We start from the raw sequence: 23,263 nt of genomic DNA on the forward strand, positions 1-23,263 counted from the left end.
CTCCCTCCCACATCTTCGAAAGCACAACGCAAGTGACTTTCAGTCCCTATCATGAGGACACGCAAAAATATTTCTAAAGAATTCCACAAAGTCACCCGCTTGCTCGCTTGGGCACGACAAACGAAGCCCATGATCCTACGCTGTGGCACACTTTACCATAGGATCGTGACGTGCAGGTATAAAACGCTCTCCCCCGCTCCACACATGAGAAAATACGATCTGTGTTCTTTGGAGGTGACAACCGCTCTTTTTGCTCAGCTGGCGAGCCTTAGTTTCCACATGCTGCAACGCGGGATCTGACCAGGTGACGGTTGGACAACGAAATCAAACACCCAGTAAGTGAGATAAAAGTGTATTCTGTGATTGCTTTCGACGACGTCCGCGCGATCGAGTGTTGAAAGATGATTGGTTGATCGAATACCAATCAAACCCAAGTTTACGGAAAGGGACCAATATATCTTCGACAAGTTCTCCTTCTTGTGATTGAAGTGATGTTCGAAGCACTAATTAGCTGCGTTAAGTGTATGAGTTTAATCATCTTATTTTGCAACTTTGGAATGAAGTCGAATTGAGGATTCTAGTGTGTCCAATGCACCACCTGCACTTTGCTTCGGGGAAATCTTGTGCTTCAGTATGAATAGCAGTACAGGTATATACAGATAAGTACAGTTACAGCAGCCAAAATTATTTAAAACCACTCATTTCTTTCTAATTAAAAAATCTTACCATGTTTTTGCAACAGTTATAAAGAACTAAAATTTTAATAAACAGTTTAATAATTAGATATTTAAACACTTTTATAGTTGTTTAAAGAACATATTAAAGCTAAAATTAGATAAAAATACTGAAATTAGGAATTAAAAGTTTTAAAATGACTGCCAAAGTATTCATGTTCGTGTTCCAATAGAATTACTATGAGTACACCGTAAAATATAACTCAAATATACTAATTAAAATTATATAAGTGAAAATTTTTACAGACAACTCAAAGTATCCACATTAACTTTAAAGCGAAGTATGACAAATCATTGATAGGAGACATTAACCCAAATATTTTAGTTTATTGAAATTCTTTTAAGAGAAAAATATTGACCTTCTAATTAATTATTTAGGGACGATCTTCAAACATGGAAATAATGAATCGGTTTCTTTTCACAAGAAGTGAAAAATGTGTGTTATTAACCTGAACTGCTGCAATTAATATTTCAATTCAGTATTAAGGCCGTGATTTATATTGTGAATAACGTAATTATAAACTTTGGCCATAAATTGTAAATAATAAATATATGGATGCTGTAACAAATGTCTTATCTGTATTTTTCGAAGGACTTCTTTTTCTTTTATGCCCTATTATTTTTCACTGGTTGAATAATTGATTAAAAATAATTACATTTTTTAATTTCTAACGAAACATAATATTGGATTTGCACTTTGGTTTCGTAAATACCTCACTTCTTAAGCCAAAGTGAAGGGTAAGAAAGATTTGAAATGTTATCATCAGTAGACTGACTATCTGTTGTATAAAATGATTCCACATTGTAACTTAATTTCATGATTATATTCCTATTCTGTTTGTATCTTCAAACTCCTTCTAAACTTTCACTGCATCTATCACAACAATGAATGGACATCTTTGTAGATCCATCTTTATTATCTACTAGCTGATTGCCCGGCGTTGCCCGGGTATTTATTTATCCCAATCTTGTATTAGACAGGAAAATAATGAATTCTAACTATAGTGTAAAAGGTAACTAATTTTAAATGTGATCGTGAATGATGTCACCAATTAGCTTAGCGACTCTGAAAACTATGGATTCGACACTAATGTAGGTCATTTGTTTCATTTACTTTTTCACCCCCTCTCACCCCCCATGCCGATAGGTGATGAACTTGGAGTTGAACCGCATTGGGATTCCATTCGCAACACAGCCTGAATGTTAGACAACCCGAGAAACACTATCGTTGTGCGGATTGCATAGAGTCACGGATGTCTGTTTGTTCGGAATTTAATATCGGTGGTTCTCGATTATTTTTACATGTCACCCCTTCCCACCCCACACCTAGAGGTGCCAGGGGTGTCTTACCACAAAATATTATTTCCAGATTGCAAGTGATACGTGTACGAAGTTAGGTTGAAATTGCTCCAAGCGTTCCAGTTATGCCGGAACAAACAAATACACACACACCCACACACACACATACATCCATTTATATATATATATATATATATATATATATATATATATATATATATAGATGTAAGCAATTAAATTATTTAAGTGAAACAAATTCTTGATTGGAGATGTAGTTTTCGACGTGGAGAATAACTCACAGACCAAAAGTTATCGCAACAATGGAATGATCAATTGTTGTCGATCAAATGTTATTAACTATGTAAATAATGATTTTTTAAGAAAAGAGGAACAAGTTTCTTTAAGCATAGAAAACTAAGAAATGCAATTTTTAATTTTACGCATGTCACATGTACGTATGTCATGGACAATTTCAAAATCTTATTTATAGTTCTTTGTTTTTTAAAATAAAATACGTTACTTTTCTGCTTCATTAGGCTAATGGCAAGTATGAGGTTAAATTCTCATTAGATGATAGGTACAAACAGAGAGAATAGCCCATTTCTGGAACCTTTAGTCAGGTCTGGATTTATATATATGGACACTCTTGTCTAGTAATAATCTTGAAACCCCGAATATAAAATTTCAGTTACTATAACTTTTAGATCAATTTATATTTACCACACTTTAAATATCTACCTTTCTTTCCCTTTTTGTGACCTAATTCGAAGCAACTTTCCCCTTTTGTTGGTTCCTTTACAGATATAGATCTAAAGTTATAACACCCACAAACAGCTCCTCTAAATTAGAACCTACCAATAGGCGGCGAGATTCTGAGCTGACCAGTGAACGTGCTGGGCCACAGAAGCTGTTAATCTAAAAATCAATAAGAACTACTAATTATTTGCATTAAAATGACAATTACCTTGTTAGATAAATTCATGATTATAAATTGCTGCAATAATATTGTAACAGTCAATGAGCAGTGCACTCTATTTTTGCTAGTTTGTAAAAATATCGAGAGAATGAAGAATTATACAGAGTGTCCCACAAAGGGGTTTACACTATTTGAATGTTAATAACAGAGAACGTAATATAGATAACCTGATGGAACTTGTTGTATCTGGATCTGTCATGATTAGTGCTCGTTGGCATTCATTTGTTTTTCTTTAATTTCAGTTCAGTTGCCAGTAGTGACAAGTAATTGACAAGATGGCTGGGAACCTTTCCGTTGAGCAACGGAAGTGGATTTTAAAGTGTTTTTGGAAATGTGAGAACATGAAAGAAGTGCAGAGACGATGGCGGGCAGAATTTGATACTGCGCCACCGTCACATGTAACAATTACGAAATTACGCGACAAGTTTGAGAGGGAAGGAACTGTGTGTTATCTGGGACGGTGGCAGGAAGAAATCAGTATCGGACGAAAGAGGGATGGAAGCAGTGGCACAAACTTTCACAAGATCCCCCAAGAAGTCCACACATCAAATTCTACCCGCCATCGTCTTTTCACTTCTTTCATGTTCTCACATTTCCAAAAAACACTTTAAAATCCACTTCCGTTGCTCAACGGAAAGGTTCCCAGCCATCTTGTCAATTACTTGTCACTACTGGCAACTGAACTGAAATTAAAGAAAAACAAATGAATGCCAACGAGCACTAATCATGACAGATCCAGATACAACAAGTTCCATCTCTGTTATTAACATTCAAATAGTGTAAACCCCTTTATGGGACACTCTGTATAATTTTAGTAAAATTCAGCAATTAATGTTTCTAATTCTTTGTGTATCTTTTACATGCGTAGATTTATCTTCAATCTTATTCGATTATCAAAAAGTTATCGATATTTTATACGAGTTATTTAATGGCTTGCTAATTGAATGAACTTTCACCTGGGTTTAAATGTGCCCCTGCAAAATATTTTCGCTTCTCCCATTTATTTTTTTCTTGGTATGTCATCGCTTCATGTGAATTTAAGTGCATTTTATGGATTTGTAACTTAGGCCTATCATTTCTTCATTTCTTAATGAAAAATAAAATATATTTAAAATTTTGTTCTCGAATAATAATAATAATAATCATTGCAAAGCATTTAATGACTAAAAACAAAGAAGGAAAAATAATCTGACAAGACTAGAAAAATAGGGCTAGGAGCAATTCTCATAGCTCTATTTTATGCTCTCTTTGCTTATGTGTGAACAGGCATTAAGAATATACAATAATAGATAGAACCGCAAAAATAACAAAAAATGTAATTGCCTTCCAGACAACTATTTAAAATACTCAAAATAGCCTGAAATTGCCAAAAAGAAAAGCAATCAGTCGAAAATAACGAAATTGCCAAAGAAATTGTAATTTAACCAATAATTTCATGATACGAATTTTTATATTGCAGCAATGTCTCTTTTTTTAAAATGCAAAATCGTAAAATTTCTTGACTAATACAAATAATAAGAGTTTCAAAGTTGTAATATATTCATATATTTGAAAAATATTTTTCTTGGTAAGAAATTTATTCGGATTATGTTTTAAAATACACTTCTATACTCTAATTATGATTCTTCCTACTCCTCTATATTATATACATGGACATGTGGTTGTATAATATGTACAAACACTTTTCTACTTCTACCCAAACAAGGCATTTAGTCTTTAAACGAGGCTGGATAGCCATTTTATATTTGTATCTAGTATTGCACCACCTTATGCATGGGCAACCGTTGGAAATTTTACAGGGGGAGGCCAAAATCGAAAGTTTTTATTCTAAAGTGGGGTATATTGTTATGTTTACGTGTCATCAGGAGAGAGAAACGTTTTAAAAGATAATACATAAAAGAAGGGAGAGAATGAAGCAAATGAAGAGAAAGAAACGAGAAATCTAAAAAGGAAAGGGAAACAAAAATATGAAGAAGTAAGATAGAGAGAGAACGAGAGAGAGAGAGAAAGGGAAAAAGAAGAGAAGTAAGAAGTTACAAAGAGAGAAAGAAAGAAAAATAAAGAAGAGAGAGAAAGGGAGAGAGAGAAAGGGAGAGAGAGAGAGAGAACGAGAGAGAAGAAGGAAGGAAGAAAGGAAAGGAAATAATGTAGAAGAGGGACAGACAGGCAGATAGACAGAGAGAGGGACAGAGAAAATAAGACAAAAACAGGAATAAAAAGAAAAGCCCAAAGAGGTTCTAAAACAGGAAAGAAGATCGAAAATTAAAAACAAGACTCAAGGAAAAGGTTAAAAGAGTTACAAACAAAGGAGAAAAATAAAGAACAAGTAGGTAATTGTTTCTTATTCCTAGCGAGAATCAAGTGACTCACGCCAGTTTGCCTTATTCCCATTCCAGTAATAAACTTCATCTACTGTATCAAGATTTAAAATAATCCCGCCCACTATCTTTCGAGATGATATTGCCATAATTCATTGCATTACCTTCAACAACACAGTTGAACAACAACTTATGTAACATTCACTGTAAAATTCCAATACCCTCAATTGTTTACTGTTGAAAAACTATAATTTGGGGGTCCCAGATAAAGACCCATTGTACCCTTTCTCTGGGTACACCCTTGTTGGCAGTATATGAAAGAAAGAAGAGATGAGAACAACATCCTCGACGTCAAAAATATATCACGTGTGCTTTCTACCGAGAAGGTAATGTGTGAGGATAATTACATAATGAAAGGTAGGTGCTCGAGGTGTGGAGGACATGCCTGCAGCCCCCATTTCCCCATCGGCACCAAAGTATCCGGAACATGGAACACAGGAAGTAGACCGAACCTGGAATGTCGAGGCGATAAGAATCGAGCCCAATAGTCATGGCGATGATTCCAAGCGGCATCGCGAAGCAAAAATGGAAGCATAATCTCAAATTAATGAGTCTCTGGACGTCCAGGCTATTTTATTATACATGCCCGTGTGATATTCTCGCATTATTGCACACATTTCCTTCCCTGGAGGGTTTGATGTGCCAAGGTTGTCACGGTTATGGTTTAGAAGGACAGTTTAATGCATTGGAAAAACACACGCACGCGCGATTTAATTTGAGGGTGACTAGTGCACGTTTTTGTTCAATTGTATCCGAAGCTTGCAATTTGAGACGAAATTGGTCTTAGTTTATGGCATAAAGATTATTAGGAGGTGTATGGGATGTTGATAATATTGAAGACTGGAAATGATCATTGATTTTTTTTTCCTGTTAAATGTCATTGTTAAATGTCATGATTGTTGTGCTCATTCAATCTTATTATTGCCTCTCCATTTCAAATATCTAATAACGACAGGATTGCATCTGATTGTTGTGTTCCTTTAAGCTTAGTACTGTATTTTTCATCTCCAAGCCAACGATTGCTATTTATACAACCTAATAGAGTTAACATTGCATTGTTGAATACCCTGATTGTTGTGTTCATTCAAACTTAGAATTGTCTATTTCAACGCCAAACAGGTGATTGTCATCTAGAGAATCTAATAGAAACAGGATTGAATTGTTGAATTTCCTGATTGTTGTACTCATGTGCAGATATTATTAGAATAATTAAATCAAGAAGATTTAGGTGGGCAGGCCATGTGGAACGATTGGGAGAGGAAAGAAGAGTTTACAGGATTCTTGTTGGGAAACCTGATGGTAAGAGACCTGTAGGAAGGCCAAGACGAAGATGGAGGGATAACGTTGAGATGGACTTCAAGGAAATCGGTAACCGTGGAAAAGATTGGATTGATCTTGCCAAGGATAGGGACAGATGGAAAGCTTGTGTTGCTACAGCCATAAACCTTCGGGTATAAGAAGGCTAGAGAGTTAGTTAGTTGCGCTTATTCGCCCTTGGTATTGCAAATATTGTAAAATAAACAAAAACCCACATGAGCATTTTCAAAAATTTTAACAAACAAAATATATTCTAAACAGAATGCTGCCTAACACACATAGTATTTGAAGGATACCTATGCTCCCCCAATAATTCAAATCGATACTGATGTCCCAAACAACAATGTCATGCCCAATAAATGAAATCTTTGTGACACCAATGAAGACACGTGCAATAATTTTGGCTCCTGTGAACAAAAGTTTCGTTTTTTCTGAGTGGGCGGCCATGCTCGGAGTCACACTTACTTCCGTGAATTGTACAGAACTAAATAAATATTTGAAAGCTTCTAACTGGGGAAGGAGAAACCGGTCTTGTCGCACAAGAGAGAAAAGGTTGGAACCGAAAAGTACTCTACCAGAAACAGTGGAGGATTCCTTACTAGTTACTAGCTCATCTTGAAGGTCGTGATTATTGTAAACATGTTGCTCTCCGAGTTGTAGTAGGTCGTGGAACTTTACCAGCAGAACAAGACACGAAGTTGCTAGACTGCGCTGATTTAGCCATTACGAGAGCTTGGCTTTTGATTATTGCTTACGATATTGTGCCATGGGGCTACTTACTACCTATCCAGGTTGCCCCTTCGAATTTTCTACATACTTTCTTCCCGTATTGTTCTCTTACATGAAGGTGATTGTCTTGTGACTCATTTGCTCTTTGTTCATGCCATCGACGACTCTCCATTCACCGGAGTGCATTTCGTACACATGCATGCACAAAAATGTCGTGTATGCCGTTATGATACACTTGAACAGTCACAAACACACTTGTAACAATCCCATTAACTTTCAATGGAAACGTTACAACTCAGCCATGTCCATGACTGTACAGTAGGGTGGAACGAAAAAAAAATATATAAAAAAATCTAAAAGTGCGGAAAAGTTGCCTTTTGATGTAAAAGCGACAAAAAATAAATTTGATGGTAATCGGAGCATGTCTTGAAGTGCCGCAAGTACGATAAAGTTTCATAAATTTGATTTTTTTCTCTATTTCAACCTTTTTCTCCAGTTTCTTATTTCCCTATAAAAGCCCAAATCAAAAAGTTCGTACTTTTCATGCCTTTTTTTTAAAAAAAAAACGTTTTTTGTGGTTTTAAATTTAATATATTATTAATTATTTTTTTTATCCTCACCATAAATTTAAAACCCCCCAAAAAACGTTTGTTCTATTATTAAAAAGGCATGAAAAGTACGAACTTTTTGATTTGGGCTTTTATAGCTCAAATGTGTACAGACACTGATATTTCTGGGTTGTAAAGAATTGAAAGACAGTGGGATTGATGCTACTCAGAAGTGTACGTGACTGTACTCATGAACAGGTAAAATTGCACACTCTTTAAAATGTTTCAATTTTTATTTAAGTACACTTTATGCACACATAGGTCAATCTGGACTGAATCTATAGCTAAAAATGAGATCCGTACTACTATATGCTTCCACCAAGTATCGAACCAGGGAGGTCGTGATACTTTTCCATTATGCTATCGGGGAAGTCTGACATCCTTTAAATGTTGTACTTATACTTATCTTGTGTCACCTTTCTACCTCTTTTGGCTAGACAATTCGACGAGGGTGGAATGGTGACTGCTGAAATTGATGAAGGGACACACTCAAAGAAGTACGTATACCGTGACGAGACTCGAACTCGAAACTTTCGTTAGCCGACCAATCAACACGCGCCACCGTAACCATTCCACATTTTAAAAGGTTGAGAAATTTTCTGTAACTAATATTCGCAGCATTTTCCTTAATTCCGTGATTGAAAAACAATATTCATATTTGATATTAAGAACGAATCTATTCTTTTTTTTTAGTCTGAAAGTGGCTAAATAGCTTAAGTAATTTCATCTTGACAATTTTTAAAGTCTATCAGTGCACAGTTCCGCTTATAGGGATGGGAGTTACGGTGTAAAGGACACTTCTTAAATGTGTCCACAACAGAAATCGCTTGACTACTAGGTGGACTAGAGTGAACTGTAACTTCCTAAGCCACAAAATACGTACATGAATAATCAGAGAGAGAGATAGGTAAGTAAGAGAAAAAGGGAGAGATAGAAAGAACGAGAGTGAGAGAGAAAAACTCCTCGTAGAGAAGTGAAACCAACTTTAAAAATATTCCATGTACCATTAAAACCCAGGACATTCTACCGATCAAAAGTACCATAATTTGCTGTAGCGTAGGTCCATTTGTTTTATTGAAATACATTGTATATGATCTGGAATTATTCATCAACCACCTAAGGATTGAATAACTTGTTGTATAAATTATCATCAGCTTTAGTGAGAATTAATAATATGACATGTTAGTTAATAAATGCTGGCAATAATGCTGGCCCTGTTTTGAAATGTTTGTGTCCTATTATTGGCAATATATTTTTTTTTATTTCAGAGGACTATCTCGATTCTGTAGTATCCACTAGCGACCTTCCCACAGAGATGTATAATGGATAGAGCGCCATCTCTTGAGAGCTTTTGACTAAAATATAAATATTTTCATGTTTCCAGATCCGTTTAACACACCTCTTTCCCACCATAAGGTTTGAAATTCTGAAAATACTTTCTTCGTGGATTCTTACGTTATAAGAAGTAAAACAACACTAAATTTTCAGGTTTCTAGGTCCAATTTGTCTTGGACTGTGCGTTGTGCAGTCATTGAGTGAGGACAAACCCTGTTATATTAACATTACCACCGCCCCCTGATTGCAGCAGTATTTTCACATCACTGTACAACAATGGACAGCAAACTCCTCCTCGGATTGCAATTTGGTTCCAGTTTGAAATGAGTTCAAACTAATAAGGAAGAGACACTTGACTCCGTCGCCTTTTCTACCGCACGTGACACCGATGCCATTCTCTACTGCGAGAACAAGAAAGAGTCTATTGTCTTGGCAAACGTTGAACCGGTTAGCAGACATCATTTTCTGCTTCGGTGTGCTAACTTCACTTTGGTAGAGCAGTCGGAAGGCAGGATATGAACTTTCATCTGAGTTTGAGTTGGTGTTTTAAGTCCACTTTATGCACAGTAAGGCTAATCGGGACTGGACCTACAGTTTAAAGTGGAATCCGAACCACTATGTGTCTCCACCCGGGACCCCTTGATTACAAGGCGACGACGCTGCCACTGCGCCATCGGGGAGGCCGAACTTTCATCTAAGCATACATTTGTATTTCGTAAATTCTCAGCTGTCGCAAGAACACTGCCTCCGAAAGTTATGTGTTCGAATCAGTGTGTGTATTGCTCTTCTAATGCGTTGGATCTTTCTTCTAATCGTCATTTATTCTCATCGTTGTGCAGGGCCACCATCAGGAAGCGTGAGTCCCTTTGCGAACTATATCCGCGAAGCCCTTGCCTTTTGAAAAGTGAAAATATCAGAGGCGTCGGTGCATGCGCTCAGCAGACGCCTCTGGAAAATATACATACATACATGCAGTCATCGGCCATAAAAATGCGACAGACTTAGATCCTGAAATACCCACTTGACTGCAATGCATTGTGTGTGTTGCTTAACTTCACAGTAACAAGCCAACTTCAAATGGCAACTTTTCAATGGGAAGTTTGGCTATCGCCGGTGAGTCACGCAACACACAAAACGCGTTACAGGGAAGTGGTATTTCAGGATCTAGTTGTCTTATTTTTATTGCCGCTGACTGAACACATGAGAGAGAGAGAGAGAGAGAGAGAGAGAGAGAGAGAGAGAGAGAGAGAGAGAGAGAGAGAGTATTAAAATAAGGACTAGCCGTTCAACACCGACAAAATTTGTCACTGTGTAGAGAACATTCAAGGCATCATGTTTGAATCATGTTGACATCATCAAGAGCAAGACACTACTGATTCAATGATGTGACTGAAATTTTATATATCGGATAACATGACGTAGGTACTCTACAGAAACGATATCATTATAACAGGGAAAACAACAGGGTGAAATCCTGAGATTAACCTTTCCACTCAATTCATGCATTGCTGAAGCAAGGTAAAGGTAAAGTGTGAGCCCCAAAGCCGTTTTATGTGGGGACAAGGCCGGAAAATTCCGACCTTAGATCACCTCACCCCGGAAATCGAACCCGGATCTCTTGCGTGGTAGTCAGACTTCATACTGACTAGACCACCGCATTGTTGTAACTTAAATGTAGAAATGCATTCGGGCTACCTTTGATAGAATTACCATAAGTTAGTAGGGAATATTTATTTGATAATTCCTAATAATTGCATTATGTATTCTGATTTTGAATTACCTTTCTACCACTTTTGCTTCATTGTCCTCGATTTGGCCTTTTAGAATCCTGATAATTACCTAAATATATTTCGGAAGCGCGAGGCCTTGTGCGGTGGCATGCGTCGCACATCCCTAATGGTGGCCCGTTGTAAGTGATAGGAAACTGACGAAAATAACTAAAGCTACGAATGAGGCAGCGCATGAAGGGAGACAGAGAGAGAGAAGGGGGGGGGGGGTGAAGGAAGAAAGGAACAACTGCAATGTGAACTGGTTTTACCTTAACATTGGCCATGTAATCAAGAGGGTCCCGAATTGGATTCCCCGTTCCGATCCCACTGACAACTGTAGGAAAAGCTCCAATGTCAAATAAACTTCTCCAAAACGTTTGCCCCAATATTTAAATAGTGGATAGAAATTCCTTTGACACCAAGCAATGATGCAAACCGAAGAAGCCATTTGCAAGGAAAATAGGAGATAGTGAGAAAGTGAGGCCATTTGACAAATGCGTCCTGGCCAAACGAATAATCGAAACAGGTTTGTTTCCTAAGTGCCAGACGAGTTTATGTGACAAGAATCCTAAATGTGGAGCAAGAATAAAATAAAAGCTCGAAGCTGTATTATACTTAGAACTAACTCGAGAAAGATGTAACTTCATATAGCCACAACCAAGAGCAGAAGGCGTTATGCCAAAGGAGTCTTAAACGTCCGAACAACCCACGTAGAAGAGGAAACGAACGAAAAGAAAGGTCTAACCCTGAAATAATTGCAACACAAATGTTTTTTGTGCCAGGTTGTGCGGAGTGAATAATATATTAACGCATATACTCATGCATCTGCATTAAACTACATATCTTCTCAACCCCTAACTCTAAAGGCACGAAGCAAAAACTAATCTCTGGAGGAGATCATAAGCTATGAATTTGTTTCAGTGACTTTAGGACGTGAATTATATAGTTTCTTATATATTTGCTGATATTTGTGTCGGTAACGAACACCACCACAAAAACCATAATTTAGCAAATTTTCTGCTCTTTCATTTTGGTTATCTTTACTTTTTTATATACAATGCACCTTTTTCGAGATATGATATATTTTTTTAATTTTTAAGTTGACTTTCTGCCGCTATTTTCCCAAGGTGGCGGATTTTCCTCAAACATTTTGATAGCGGATTTTTAATATATTATTCACTATACCATTCCACGCAATCTGGCACAAGAAACATTTGTATTGCAATTATTTCAGGGTGAAATCGTTTATTTCCTCTACTAACGTGGATATCAATGTTAAAGACAGAAGGGAATTGCGTCACTCTCTGATGCATTGATTCGGTGCAGTGATTGTGTGGATAATGCCAGCACTTTAAAATGAACGTTTAATTTGTTCAATTGAATTGTGGTGCGAAATTGCATGTTTAGTATGAAATATAATTTCATCGTCCTCACAATAAACGAATAGTCATATCTAATAGGCTACATGTAATAAATATTAGAATATTTTAAATATGACGCAATGATTGTTTCAAGTTATCAAATACCATCAAATCAATTGATGAAAGCACACAGCATGTACAGTACGACATCTGACGACAAAAGTTATACTAGGCGAATTGTCCTTCACCATGATTATTCACCTTGTTTTCCTCAACGTGCGAGTAATGCATTGAAGTACGATTGTATAAACGTCAACAAGCAGTGTTGTTGCACAAGTATAATATGATCGTTCAGTACTGTATGTGAAACTTTAATAAGTATATGAAAAAAACTAAGCTAATAAATTTAATGGAAAAAGTCTCTAGTGCAGGAAATTCTACACCTTCCAAGGCTTTTTTTTTCATTATTCTCATATGAAACCTTTTTAATGAAGATGGAGCTAATGCACAACTTGTAGAAGTTTGCACATGTAGATTCTACAACTATTAATTTATTGTAATACAGGATACATAAAAAGCAGTTAAATTTTCTATACAAGTAGTGACCAACATGTGTGTTTCAGAATGGAAACACAATTCGTGAAAAATAAAAATCCTTTACAGCGAATAGCTACTGGGGAAGATATAGAAGATATATGGAATCAATTATACTCATGATTATTGTACATTCCATTCTACGAACCCCTAGCTACAACAATGGACGATACACCCTGATATTCCCTCTCCGCTAAAGCTAAATTTTAGTTCAATGCATTAGTATATCTGAGGGATAAGATGAATATCGTCCAGTAGATATATTCAGGTCTTGACTTACTTCTGTACTTGTCAAGCGATAAAATTGTTCCCCTAAAGATGTGACTTTAGCGTCTTGCTCATGGAACTGCACAGCTCTCCTTTTATCAGCTGTCTGCGAGAAAGTGATGGCCATTTGAGAACCAGCTCCACTTGTTCATCTACATCAATCCTCTCCCCGTCCTACGCCCCTGCACGAACTTGAATACCATTAGCTTTTAGAGTGAAATTAACATTTCAACTAAGTGAACCAAGGAGGAAATTTAAGTGCAAAGTGTATGCAGAACGAATCTGTGTTTGCCTGTCTGATTGATGAGTTTCATTGGGATATAATCTTCTATAGGGGGCGTTCCATGTCAAAGTGTACTTCAAATTAAATGCAATGATGTTACTTTATCCTACCTTGAGACTGAACAATCTAATATTGTTATTTGCATAAAAATTCAAGTACGAGTATTATACATAAGTAAGTTAGAAATTAGAAAGTATTTTATATATTGCTCTTTTATTTTAACTTTCTGATTTACTTTTTTCATTATTGTGTCACACCCGTGACACCAAAAAAACAAAAAAACAATAAATTTCTAGGCCACTAGAATATTCAAAGGCCATTTACCTTCTTTGTCTTAAGTAATTTATGTTCCATCATTTGACAATTCACAGAAAATAAAATAAATTTCTTGCACAGAAACTGTATGAAAAATGTTTCTTAACTATCAGTAGAATAGTTACTTTTAATATAAAAAATGTAGTCCTCGCGTCCCACCCGTAGCAATGAAATGCCCCATAGGCATTGTTGAATTGAACTGTACACAATCTTTTGGACTGAATTATGGAGACAGAAATGCAAATTCGGTTGTAAGGTCAGTGTTGATGACTTGCTGTTAGACAAGGTTCATCGATTTGGTTTATTTTAATTCGTTTTTAGGCCACTTATGGCTAATCGCGAAGATGAGAATGAGTGATGATATGATGAAATTGATGAAGGGACACTCACAACAACACAACTGCCCACACCAGGATTCGAACCTGGAACCCTTGGAGTCATAGCGCGCTGTGATAACCACTCTGCTATTTCACTCTTATGTTTACGGAGCCTCTCTGATAACGCGACAAACACGGTCACATTAAAATAAAGGGGTCCCGCGTTCGATTTCCGACGGAGGCACACATTACTTGAGAAGCACTTGACGGATTACAATGTAACAAACGCCATTCTTAATTTTTTTTTCCGTACTTTGAAATGAGCTGAAATAAAATGGGGTTTCCATTTTTAAAAAAAACTAAGTTTGTGTTAAAAATCGTACTTCCTTACGTAATTGAACGTATTGTGTCCCCTAATTTCATGAGCCCCTTTTATATCTGCGAAAGAAGTTTTTCAATATTTATTGCTCTTCACGAAATATTTCCGGTGGTAATTTTAGGTGACTCACCCTGTATAGTTCATCACAGTAATATACATGACATTTTTGCAGTACTACGAGCCATGAATCACCAGATACAGGGGGAAGAAGATAACAAAAGGCGATTGTAGGTCACAAGCCAAATCTAGAATTTCACAGCAAAACAATGATTTGAAGTTAACATTAGCAGGAACTGAGTAATCATTGTCGAAACTTTCCCCCGCTACTCACGGGGACAAAAAAGGGCAATTTTAGTGAGTTTTCAAGTCATTGTGGACTACATGGAAGTCTATGACTTGCACTCACTTGCTTTCTCTCAATAATAACTGTCTTCTTCTGACCGCAGATCCATCATGTGCACGACAAAGGCGTTGATGTTGTTTACATGCAAAAAATGGCGTTTTATTTTTTTTGGACTGTTTTTTGGTGCTGAGCCAGTTATATTCTGTATAAGTTTATTATCAGGCAAACAATGTCAATCACTATTTTTCATTATTCTTTTACATCTGTTTTTTTTAAGAAATGAAATTATATTGATACTCAGAGGCGTGCCCAGAGAATGTCATTGGAGGTTGGACTCGGGGGTGGAATATTTTTCTTTTTTTGGTGAGTTCTGTTTCGGTGGTCATGATTGCCAAGATCATCTCAATCCATTTTTATTTCTCTCTTTCTATTTTCTTACACTGGTCTCTCTCTATATATATATATCTTTCTTTCTCTTATTTTTCTTTAAGACAGGCATAGTGAGGATGCGCCTTCACGCTCAACTTCACGTTACAATTACTTGAAAACTACTTGACGTATTACAATGTAATAAATGCCATTCCTACTTTCAAATGAGGTAAAAATGGGGTTTCCATTTTTTTAAAAAAACTAAGTTTGTGTTCAAAATCGTACTTCCTTACGTAGTTGAACGTATTGTGTCGACAAATTTCATGAGCCCTTCTCATACCTTTATATCTGCGAAAGCAGTTTTTCAATATTTATTGTTGTTCACGAAATATTTCCGGTGGTAATTTTAGTAGACTCACCGGTATATTTTTCTTTATTTATTTCCTATAATTTCATTCTTCTTCTTCCTCTGTTTATCTGCCATTCTTTCTTTATTTCCCCTGTTTAAGTATTTATTTCCTTCCCGGTTTCCCACAGTGGTCCAACCACAGAAAGGCTATGGGGCCATCCCCCAAATATTGGACGGAAATGTATTATACTGGGGGCAAGAGCGGGCAAACATTAAAGTAAGAAGTAGGAGAGCGGTATCATATTTTGTCTTTAGTTAGACAATTAGTTGGAGAAAATTTGAAATTTACGGTCTGCTCATACCTAAAATAGCATAATAAAATTCTTAACCTTGTTGTGGCAACGTTTCTTTACAAATCGTCCCATCACAGTCAAATAGGAAATTAAAAAAAACAATAGTTTAGAGACTTTTTACTCTCTCATAGTTTTTTTGTTTTAACCATGAACATATTCGACTTATTTCTCTTCGGCAATAATGTGAAATATATATATATATATATATATATATAGTTTATTAATTGAAGGGCTCGGTGGTAAGTGACATTTTGGTTATTTCTTAGTTACAAAGTAAAATGTGCCATTCTTCAATTTTAGAGTGAAATTGCCATGTTTACAATTTGCATTGGACTCAGTGAAGCTTTCTGAAATTGGTAAACACAACACAATAATAATTTACAGTACAGTAATCTACAGTATATCTTCTATAACCTTGTTTCTTAATGAACTCAGAAATGAACATGTTTTACACCTGAGCCCTTCAATTGTAATAATGTTGAAATTGTAATTTCATACGACACCTGCACTTCAGATCAAGGAAGAAAAAGATCTGATTTTTTTGGACCACTGAAAAGGTTTGGTTATAAGCTCCCAATGTATTGTATACCCAGGCTTTGCACCCACCGAGGGTGGGTTCTTCGAGTTACAGAGTAAGTAACTGTGAAAAGTAACATACATTTAATTTATAACTTTAACTGTAATGGGATTACATTTCTAAAAGAGTAATTGTAACTTAGTTACTTTTTGAGCAAAATAATTGTAATTGTAGCACAGTCACTTTTAAAAAAACTACTTCCGAAACACTGTCGTCAAAATATTTTTCGCTGAATGTACACACAAAGGCAAAAGAAACAGTAGATGAATTGTCCATCACCATTTTCATTCGGTCTGTTCTTCCACAATGTGATGATAATGAATTGAAATCATAACGTCAATAAACAGAGGAACCTGCTACGAATCAACAGAATTTCATTCCTTAAAACAACACAGAATGTACGTACATAGAATAAAAACAGGTATGGATAACAGCGATGGACAATTTGCCCACTATTATACATGTCGGTGACTGTACGCATACCTGCAATCGTGACCGGTGCACTGTAAGATGCGAACGGAACTTATTTTGTGATCCTAATTCTCATAAGGTTTTCCAGCAGACGTTCTGCCATGCAGAGATAAAAGGGAAAGCTGTTACATTAAATGATATTTCACGTGAGAGTCCCTCTCCCTTAGATAGACTCAGAGGACCTGAAATGTTCACTCTTAAAGGAAAGATCCAGCGAGATATTTCAGCACGAACTAAGGAGCGTGTCATGTGTAGTGTAATGAAATCCTTAATGACTGTAATAAACTTAATAGAGTATTATACCATGCTTAGCTGGGTTCCTGAGACAATACCTAGGCTCGTGGTTGTCATATCGCCACCCTAAAGCCTGATGCTGTAGGTTCTAATGTAGGGTAAAGCATTGATTTTCTTTCCTTTGATTGATGCAAGTATACAAAGTCGCGAAGATTTCCTGACGACGAATAATGAGACATTTTCTCGAACTTGCGACCAAAAAGTTTAGCAGAGTTTGTTTTAAGTCAACTTTATACACAAAAATTACTCTAATCAGATCTACACACAACAAAAGAGATTGAATCAAATGCTCTTCAAATACATTAATTGAAACAACCGTTTGTTGGTTTCCTGGTTGACCGAATATTCTGACCCGATGTATTTGAATGCATCAAGAAAACAGAAACGTTGACATGAACCCATAGGCACACTGGAATGCTTTTTGTGCTTGAAACAAAATGTAATGCATTTTCTTGCACTTCTGCATTTCAAGTTGCATGTATTTCTGTGTTAATCTTATGAATACTTATGTCATTTTTGTTAATTTGTTGCTAAATAACTATAAAAAAACTATACATTATCTTCTCTTCAACAGCAAGTTAAAAACGACTAACATTCAATATATTATTTTAAAAATTACATGTTTTCCTACATTCCAAAAAGGTAACGTTGTAAACATCAAGGGAGACCGCTATGAATTCACAATTACTTATATTTGTTTGGAAGCAAGTAATGTGATATAAGAATCTGATGCATTTAGACGTTTTCTTGAAGCTATAGCTTTTATGTACTGTTTACGTTATTTAACGCATTTCGTTGTCTGTGTTCAGTCTAAACTGAGATCCGAACCACTATGTTCTTAATCCTGGACCCCGTGATTACAACACGATAGCATTACCATCAAGCCATAAGGTTGAAGATGAGACTAAGGTTAGCTCACGAAAGCTGATTTTTTCCTGACCTCATATCCGCCACTTATCTACTCCAAAACATAAGCCACGGTTATTTCCATAGAACTGACCAGAAATTCAGCATTATAAAGTAAAATTTTGAATCATAATTCAACACAAAGCTTCCTAAATTATCTTCACTACTCTTATTATACGATAAGAGAAAGTTCTTTTTTCTTACATTTACGAACAGAACAATCCAATTTCACTTTCTTTGAAGACAGTGAATGTTACACAACGTCAAGTCACACCCCTCCTGTGTCAGACGTGAAAGAACATCTCACAATGAGAAAAGCTTGTACGCGTGGTAACATTTACACGTGAGAATTGTTGATCAATGGACCCAGAATTGTATCGTCAGTCATGATTTTCATAGGGATGGGAATATGACCCTAAACTTTTGTTACTACTGTATTTAATCAATCTAACATTCCTCAATGACTATGATGAGACAACAAACAAGCATTTACCTACAACTACATTTCGGGAAGGATCCGAATCAAGTGATTTGCATTTTATAATAATATTAAAGTTTTTAATAAATAGGTATACACGATTAATAGTAATAATAACAATATTGAAATAGATAAAATAATAGTAAAAAGTCGATATAAGAATATAGACATAAGAGCACGTATTCATTATGTAGCTTATGGCAAGTTAAGATCACTAAAAACTGTGTAAAAAAATAGGTGTTATACCAAAGAAATTATTATAAATAAAATTAAAATGCATGATTGATTGATTTGCTTTAATTTACTTCGCTTTTTGTGCCACTTTGGCTAAGTTGCGAAGATGGGGATGAGTGATAATATGATGAAATTGATGAATGGACACTCACAAACATCCATGCCCAGGCCAGGATTAGAACTCGGGACCCCTGTCGTCGTTGAATACGAAAATGATTGTTATGTTCAGGTGATGAAAGGTAAAGACCTTAATCATTACTTTTATGCTTATAATTGTTCATTGTGGTAATAAATTTTGACAGACACTATTCAACACAAAGGTGTATAATCACAATATAATCGCCATCTTTATGTAAATTCTGCGGACGTAAATCAACTTCATATATTGGGGGGGGAGGGGATCACTGACCTAAAGATGCCTTGACACAGACTCATTGCCAAAAATGCAGCTCGAGTGTTTGCCCGCAAAAAATAGGACTATTGGATTTCCTCATTGGTAAAAGGCGTAATGGCAGAAAATCCATAACTTGGCATAATCATTTCGGATGACTTCTTTACAATCCCGCAGCTACAGCACGATACGCCTCCTCAAGTCTTCTTGTTTCAACCAAAACAAGATCTCCGGTGCATGCGATCACCGCTTAGCCAAGTGCATATAATTTTCCATTCGCAAATCACATAGCGCGGAGAAAGGTAAGGGCATCAAAAAACTGCTTTTCAGGAATGACTGATGCCCTGTGCTTCCTCAAATATCAGTGCGCTATCTGATTGTTAGCTTTCACCGGAGGGTGTGTGTGTGGACGTAGGAGGCTGCGCGAGTGCTGAATTGAGGTTGTCCCAGATCCGCGGAGGAACTAAATCTTCTCTCTTTCTTTCCGCAGGACCACAGAACAGCTCGTGCTTCCAACGCGGAGATCTGACGTCTACCAGCACGATTCTGATTGCAAGATCTCCCGGCATTGCCATGGTAACGGTAAGTTGGTTCTTTCTTTACCTTGCTGATCATTGTTTCTATTATGGTAGCTTACAGGGATGCTGCATCCAGAGCGTTGTTCCGTAACTGTTTTCATCGGCAATACTTGTGTGACAGTTCTGAAGGTGTTGTGTCATTGTCATTGTCAATGTCATGTGTGGGTTGGTGATAGTGATGGAAATGTGATTTATCATTCACAGCGGAGGTCTCCATCTCTTGATCTGGAAATTGTTAACTGGGTGGATGTTTGGTCGAGCCATGGGGTTAGCTGGGGAGGATGCTCCGATGGTTTATCATGATGACAGTGAGACAACTGAGGGGGTGCTTTGCAAAAAAAAAAAAAAAAAAAAAAAAATGCTATCTTGGTGGATACCATCCCTCCTCACTTTGAGCACTGGCTTCACCGAGAGTTTAGAATCTTAGTAGTTACTACAGTTTTAGAGGAAGGTGTAAATTAAAATTTAATACTAAAGTGATCATTACGCGCCTACTGTTGGTGTTGACAAAGCACTGAATCACAAGCAAAACTGCAATTAGCAATGGGCAATCATAGACAATAGTAATTTACAGTCTGTTGCACAGAGCTTTTCTGGTGTTTATGAGGGAACAAAATTCACTTCAAATTTTCTTTTAACTGCCCCCATACACATATTCTACCTTTCTTGGAAGGGGCTATCGTCGACCTCTGCGGCGGAGTGGTTAGAACAGCGCGCTGCGACGCCAGAAGTGCCGCGTTCGAATTCCGAGATGGTCATGAGTGTTCTTGGTTATGATACCTTCATCAATTTCATCATATCACTCATCCTCATCGTAGCCATTAGCCAAACGAGGCAGAAATGCGACGCGCTAAGTAACAAAACTCAAATCAACAGGAAGGTATGTTCTTGCAGCTCCCTTATAGTAATTAACATCAATTACTGTGACTGTGGAATATATAATTTTAGGTTGACATTCTTTATACAGGGGGTGTGGTTTCCTGTCACCCTTCTGCATCTCCATGAACACATTTAACTGCATGGTATGTTTAAAAAACACAAAACAATTATTTCATCGGTATGTGATACTATACCCTATAGGCTACGTATATCTACACACAAGCGCGCGCACATACACACACACATACATTATGAAAATTATGACAGTGTCTAATCCACTTCCGAATTTTTTTCCTGGACACACCCCCAATCAATATCTACTATTTGGTTTATTCAAGTAAAATACCAGTGTATCTATAACCCACTACGAAACAAAGATGGCACTGCGGTGCTAAATTAATATGGAACCCTTTTCTGCAATAATAACACGAGGGATAACTTATAGTCATTTACACAAAAACGGACATAACACAACACATACTGAACAAAGAAATTTGGTAATTTGTGCAGAAAATATGACTTCATAACTTTTCAATGTCCAAAACAATGCAAATCTGGATTCGATATAAGTTTTCATAGAATTTGAGTGGTCAGTGCTAAATTAACATGGATCCTTCTTATACCATATGAAAATGGAAACTTTTTCAGTTATTTATGCAAGAACGTGTGTTAACAGAATACGTACTAAGGAATAAGAATGTGAAGAAAATTTATTTATTTAAAATATTATATTATTTAAAATATCTTTAAAATATCCACGCATGCACAAAAATGCTAATCTGGACTGAATTCAAGCTATTTACAGATTCTGAATGGAAGCAGAACTCTGAACGTTAACATTGGAATTTAAAAAAACAAGCGTTCTTTTACACACAGATTCCTCAAGATGACAGTAACGAATCGTTATTTACACAATTCAATATGACAGTTTGGATAAATAATAATTTGTAACAGTAAAATTGTAGACTTTTTTAAAAATATTTTATCAGTTAAAAAAGTTTACATTTTCACGTTGTAAATACATTTAGCATGTATCATTCTCGAGATCAACAGAATCAACAGAACAAAAAATCAGAATGAAATTACCAATAATAGGGCGATAGTCTGAGTAGTTTAATCATGGGTTTTAACATTAATTACTCCCAGAACACGGGATATTCCATGTCCAATCAACAAGATTTGAATTATTTTAGAACCTCATGGTTTAAGACTTTCATGACTTTTTTTGTTTGGGGGAAAGTAATATAATGGAGTGAAATACCAAGGGTACCAAGGCGGTACCAAGGGTGGGTCAGAGTGGGCAGCGACCCACAAAAATCATGTTGGCCCGCCTTGTCAATATTTCATAGGCAAATTTTGTGATAAAAATTAAATTAAATTGAATATATAATGGTTCTTACCAAACGTGCTGTAATAATAATGATATATTAAAAATAACAAATTGTGCAGTTAAAATTTAACAGTCTATCTTTTAGTTTACAAAAAACGGGAAGCGACCCGACTGTTTAGATTTGGAATATTTTATGTTGCATAAAGAGAGATAATGATTTTAAATTACTTGATTTCGCTATGAACAAATTTTTAAAAGCTTACCATTAAAATTACATTAATTACATATTTGTGGTTATTACAGCGAATATTATGTGAACCTCCCTTGTCTGGAACATGTAATAACAATTAATATCAAAGTACATCTTTATTTGAAGATGTCGTCCACCCAAATCCCCAACAGTCATCCAGTGGCCCCCACACCAGTGACACCACCGAATAAAATTGCAATTTTCTGAAATTTTGACGTCCACAGTATCATTGTTAATGATTGTTGACCTTCTAACGTTGGTGAAAGGGATTATGACACCAATATTTTCCTGAATTTTCTGGAAAATGACGTCGAAAGGGAAAGATAGAGAAATATAACACCGAGTACAAAAATAACCTGTCACTTTCCTTTATGAAATGCCCTGGGAATGTTAAAGAAATAAATTATCCTCCAACAAATATGACAGGGAACAAAATCTTTCTTCTTGTAACCTGCTCGAAATACCGTTCTTTTAATGGAATGTTTTTCTGTTATTGTGCTACCGTATATGTATTAAAATTATATTTCTCATGTTCCTATTTTTCTTATATCTTCGTACTTTTACTATACATAGACAATATGTGTTAGAAAAATATGTGCTTCTTTAAAAAAAATGAAGGGTATGTAGTTCATTTCTTCATAAAATGACGTATATGTGGATAAAAAACGAAATATTATCAACACTATTATTATCGATATCAATTAATAGCCTAGAGCAAGAGCTCTAAAATCAATAATTTCAAACTTTTGACGTTCTTTAGTTTTACAATTTAGCAAAATATTTGAAAAATCTATTTTTAA

The 23,263-nt window shown here is 36.0% G+C and overlaps 1 protein-coding gene across 1 annotated transcript in view; it reads left to right on the forward strand.

The window, feature by feature from the left end:
- The first annotated feature begins 219 nt into the window (after positions 1 to 219).
- LOC145994808 (uncharacterized) overlaps positions 220 to 23,263 on the forward strand; it is a 45,539-nt gene continuing 22,495 nt past the window's right edge. Inside the window, exons 1-2 of the mRNA XM_083131115.1 lie at positions 220 to 335; positions 19,917 to 20,008. Coding sequence (XP_082987241.1) covers positions 20,000 to 20,008 — 9 coding nt within the window. The 5' untranslated portion in view covers positions 220 to 335; positions 19,917 to 19,999. The remainder of the gene's footprint in view (positions 336 to 19,916; positions 20,009 to 23,263) is intronic.

This window comes from Lepisma saccharinum, chromosome 11, assembly GCF_977018435.1.
Source record: "Lepisma saccharinum chromosome 11, izLepSacc3.1, whole genome shotgun sequence".
NCBI lineage: Eukaryota > Metazoa > Arthropoda > Insecta > Zygentoma > Lepismatidae > Lepisma > Lepisma saccharinum.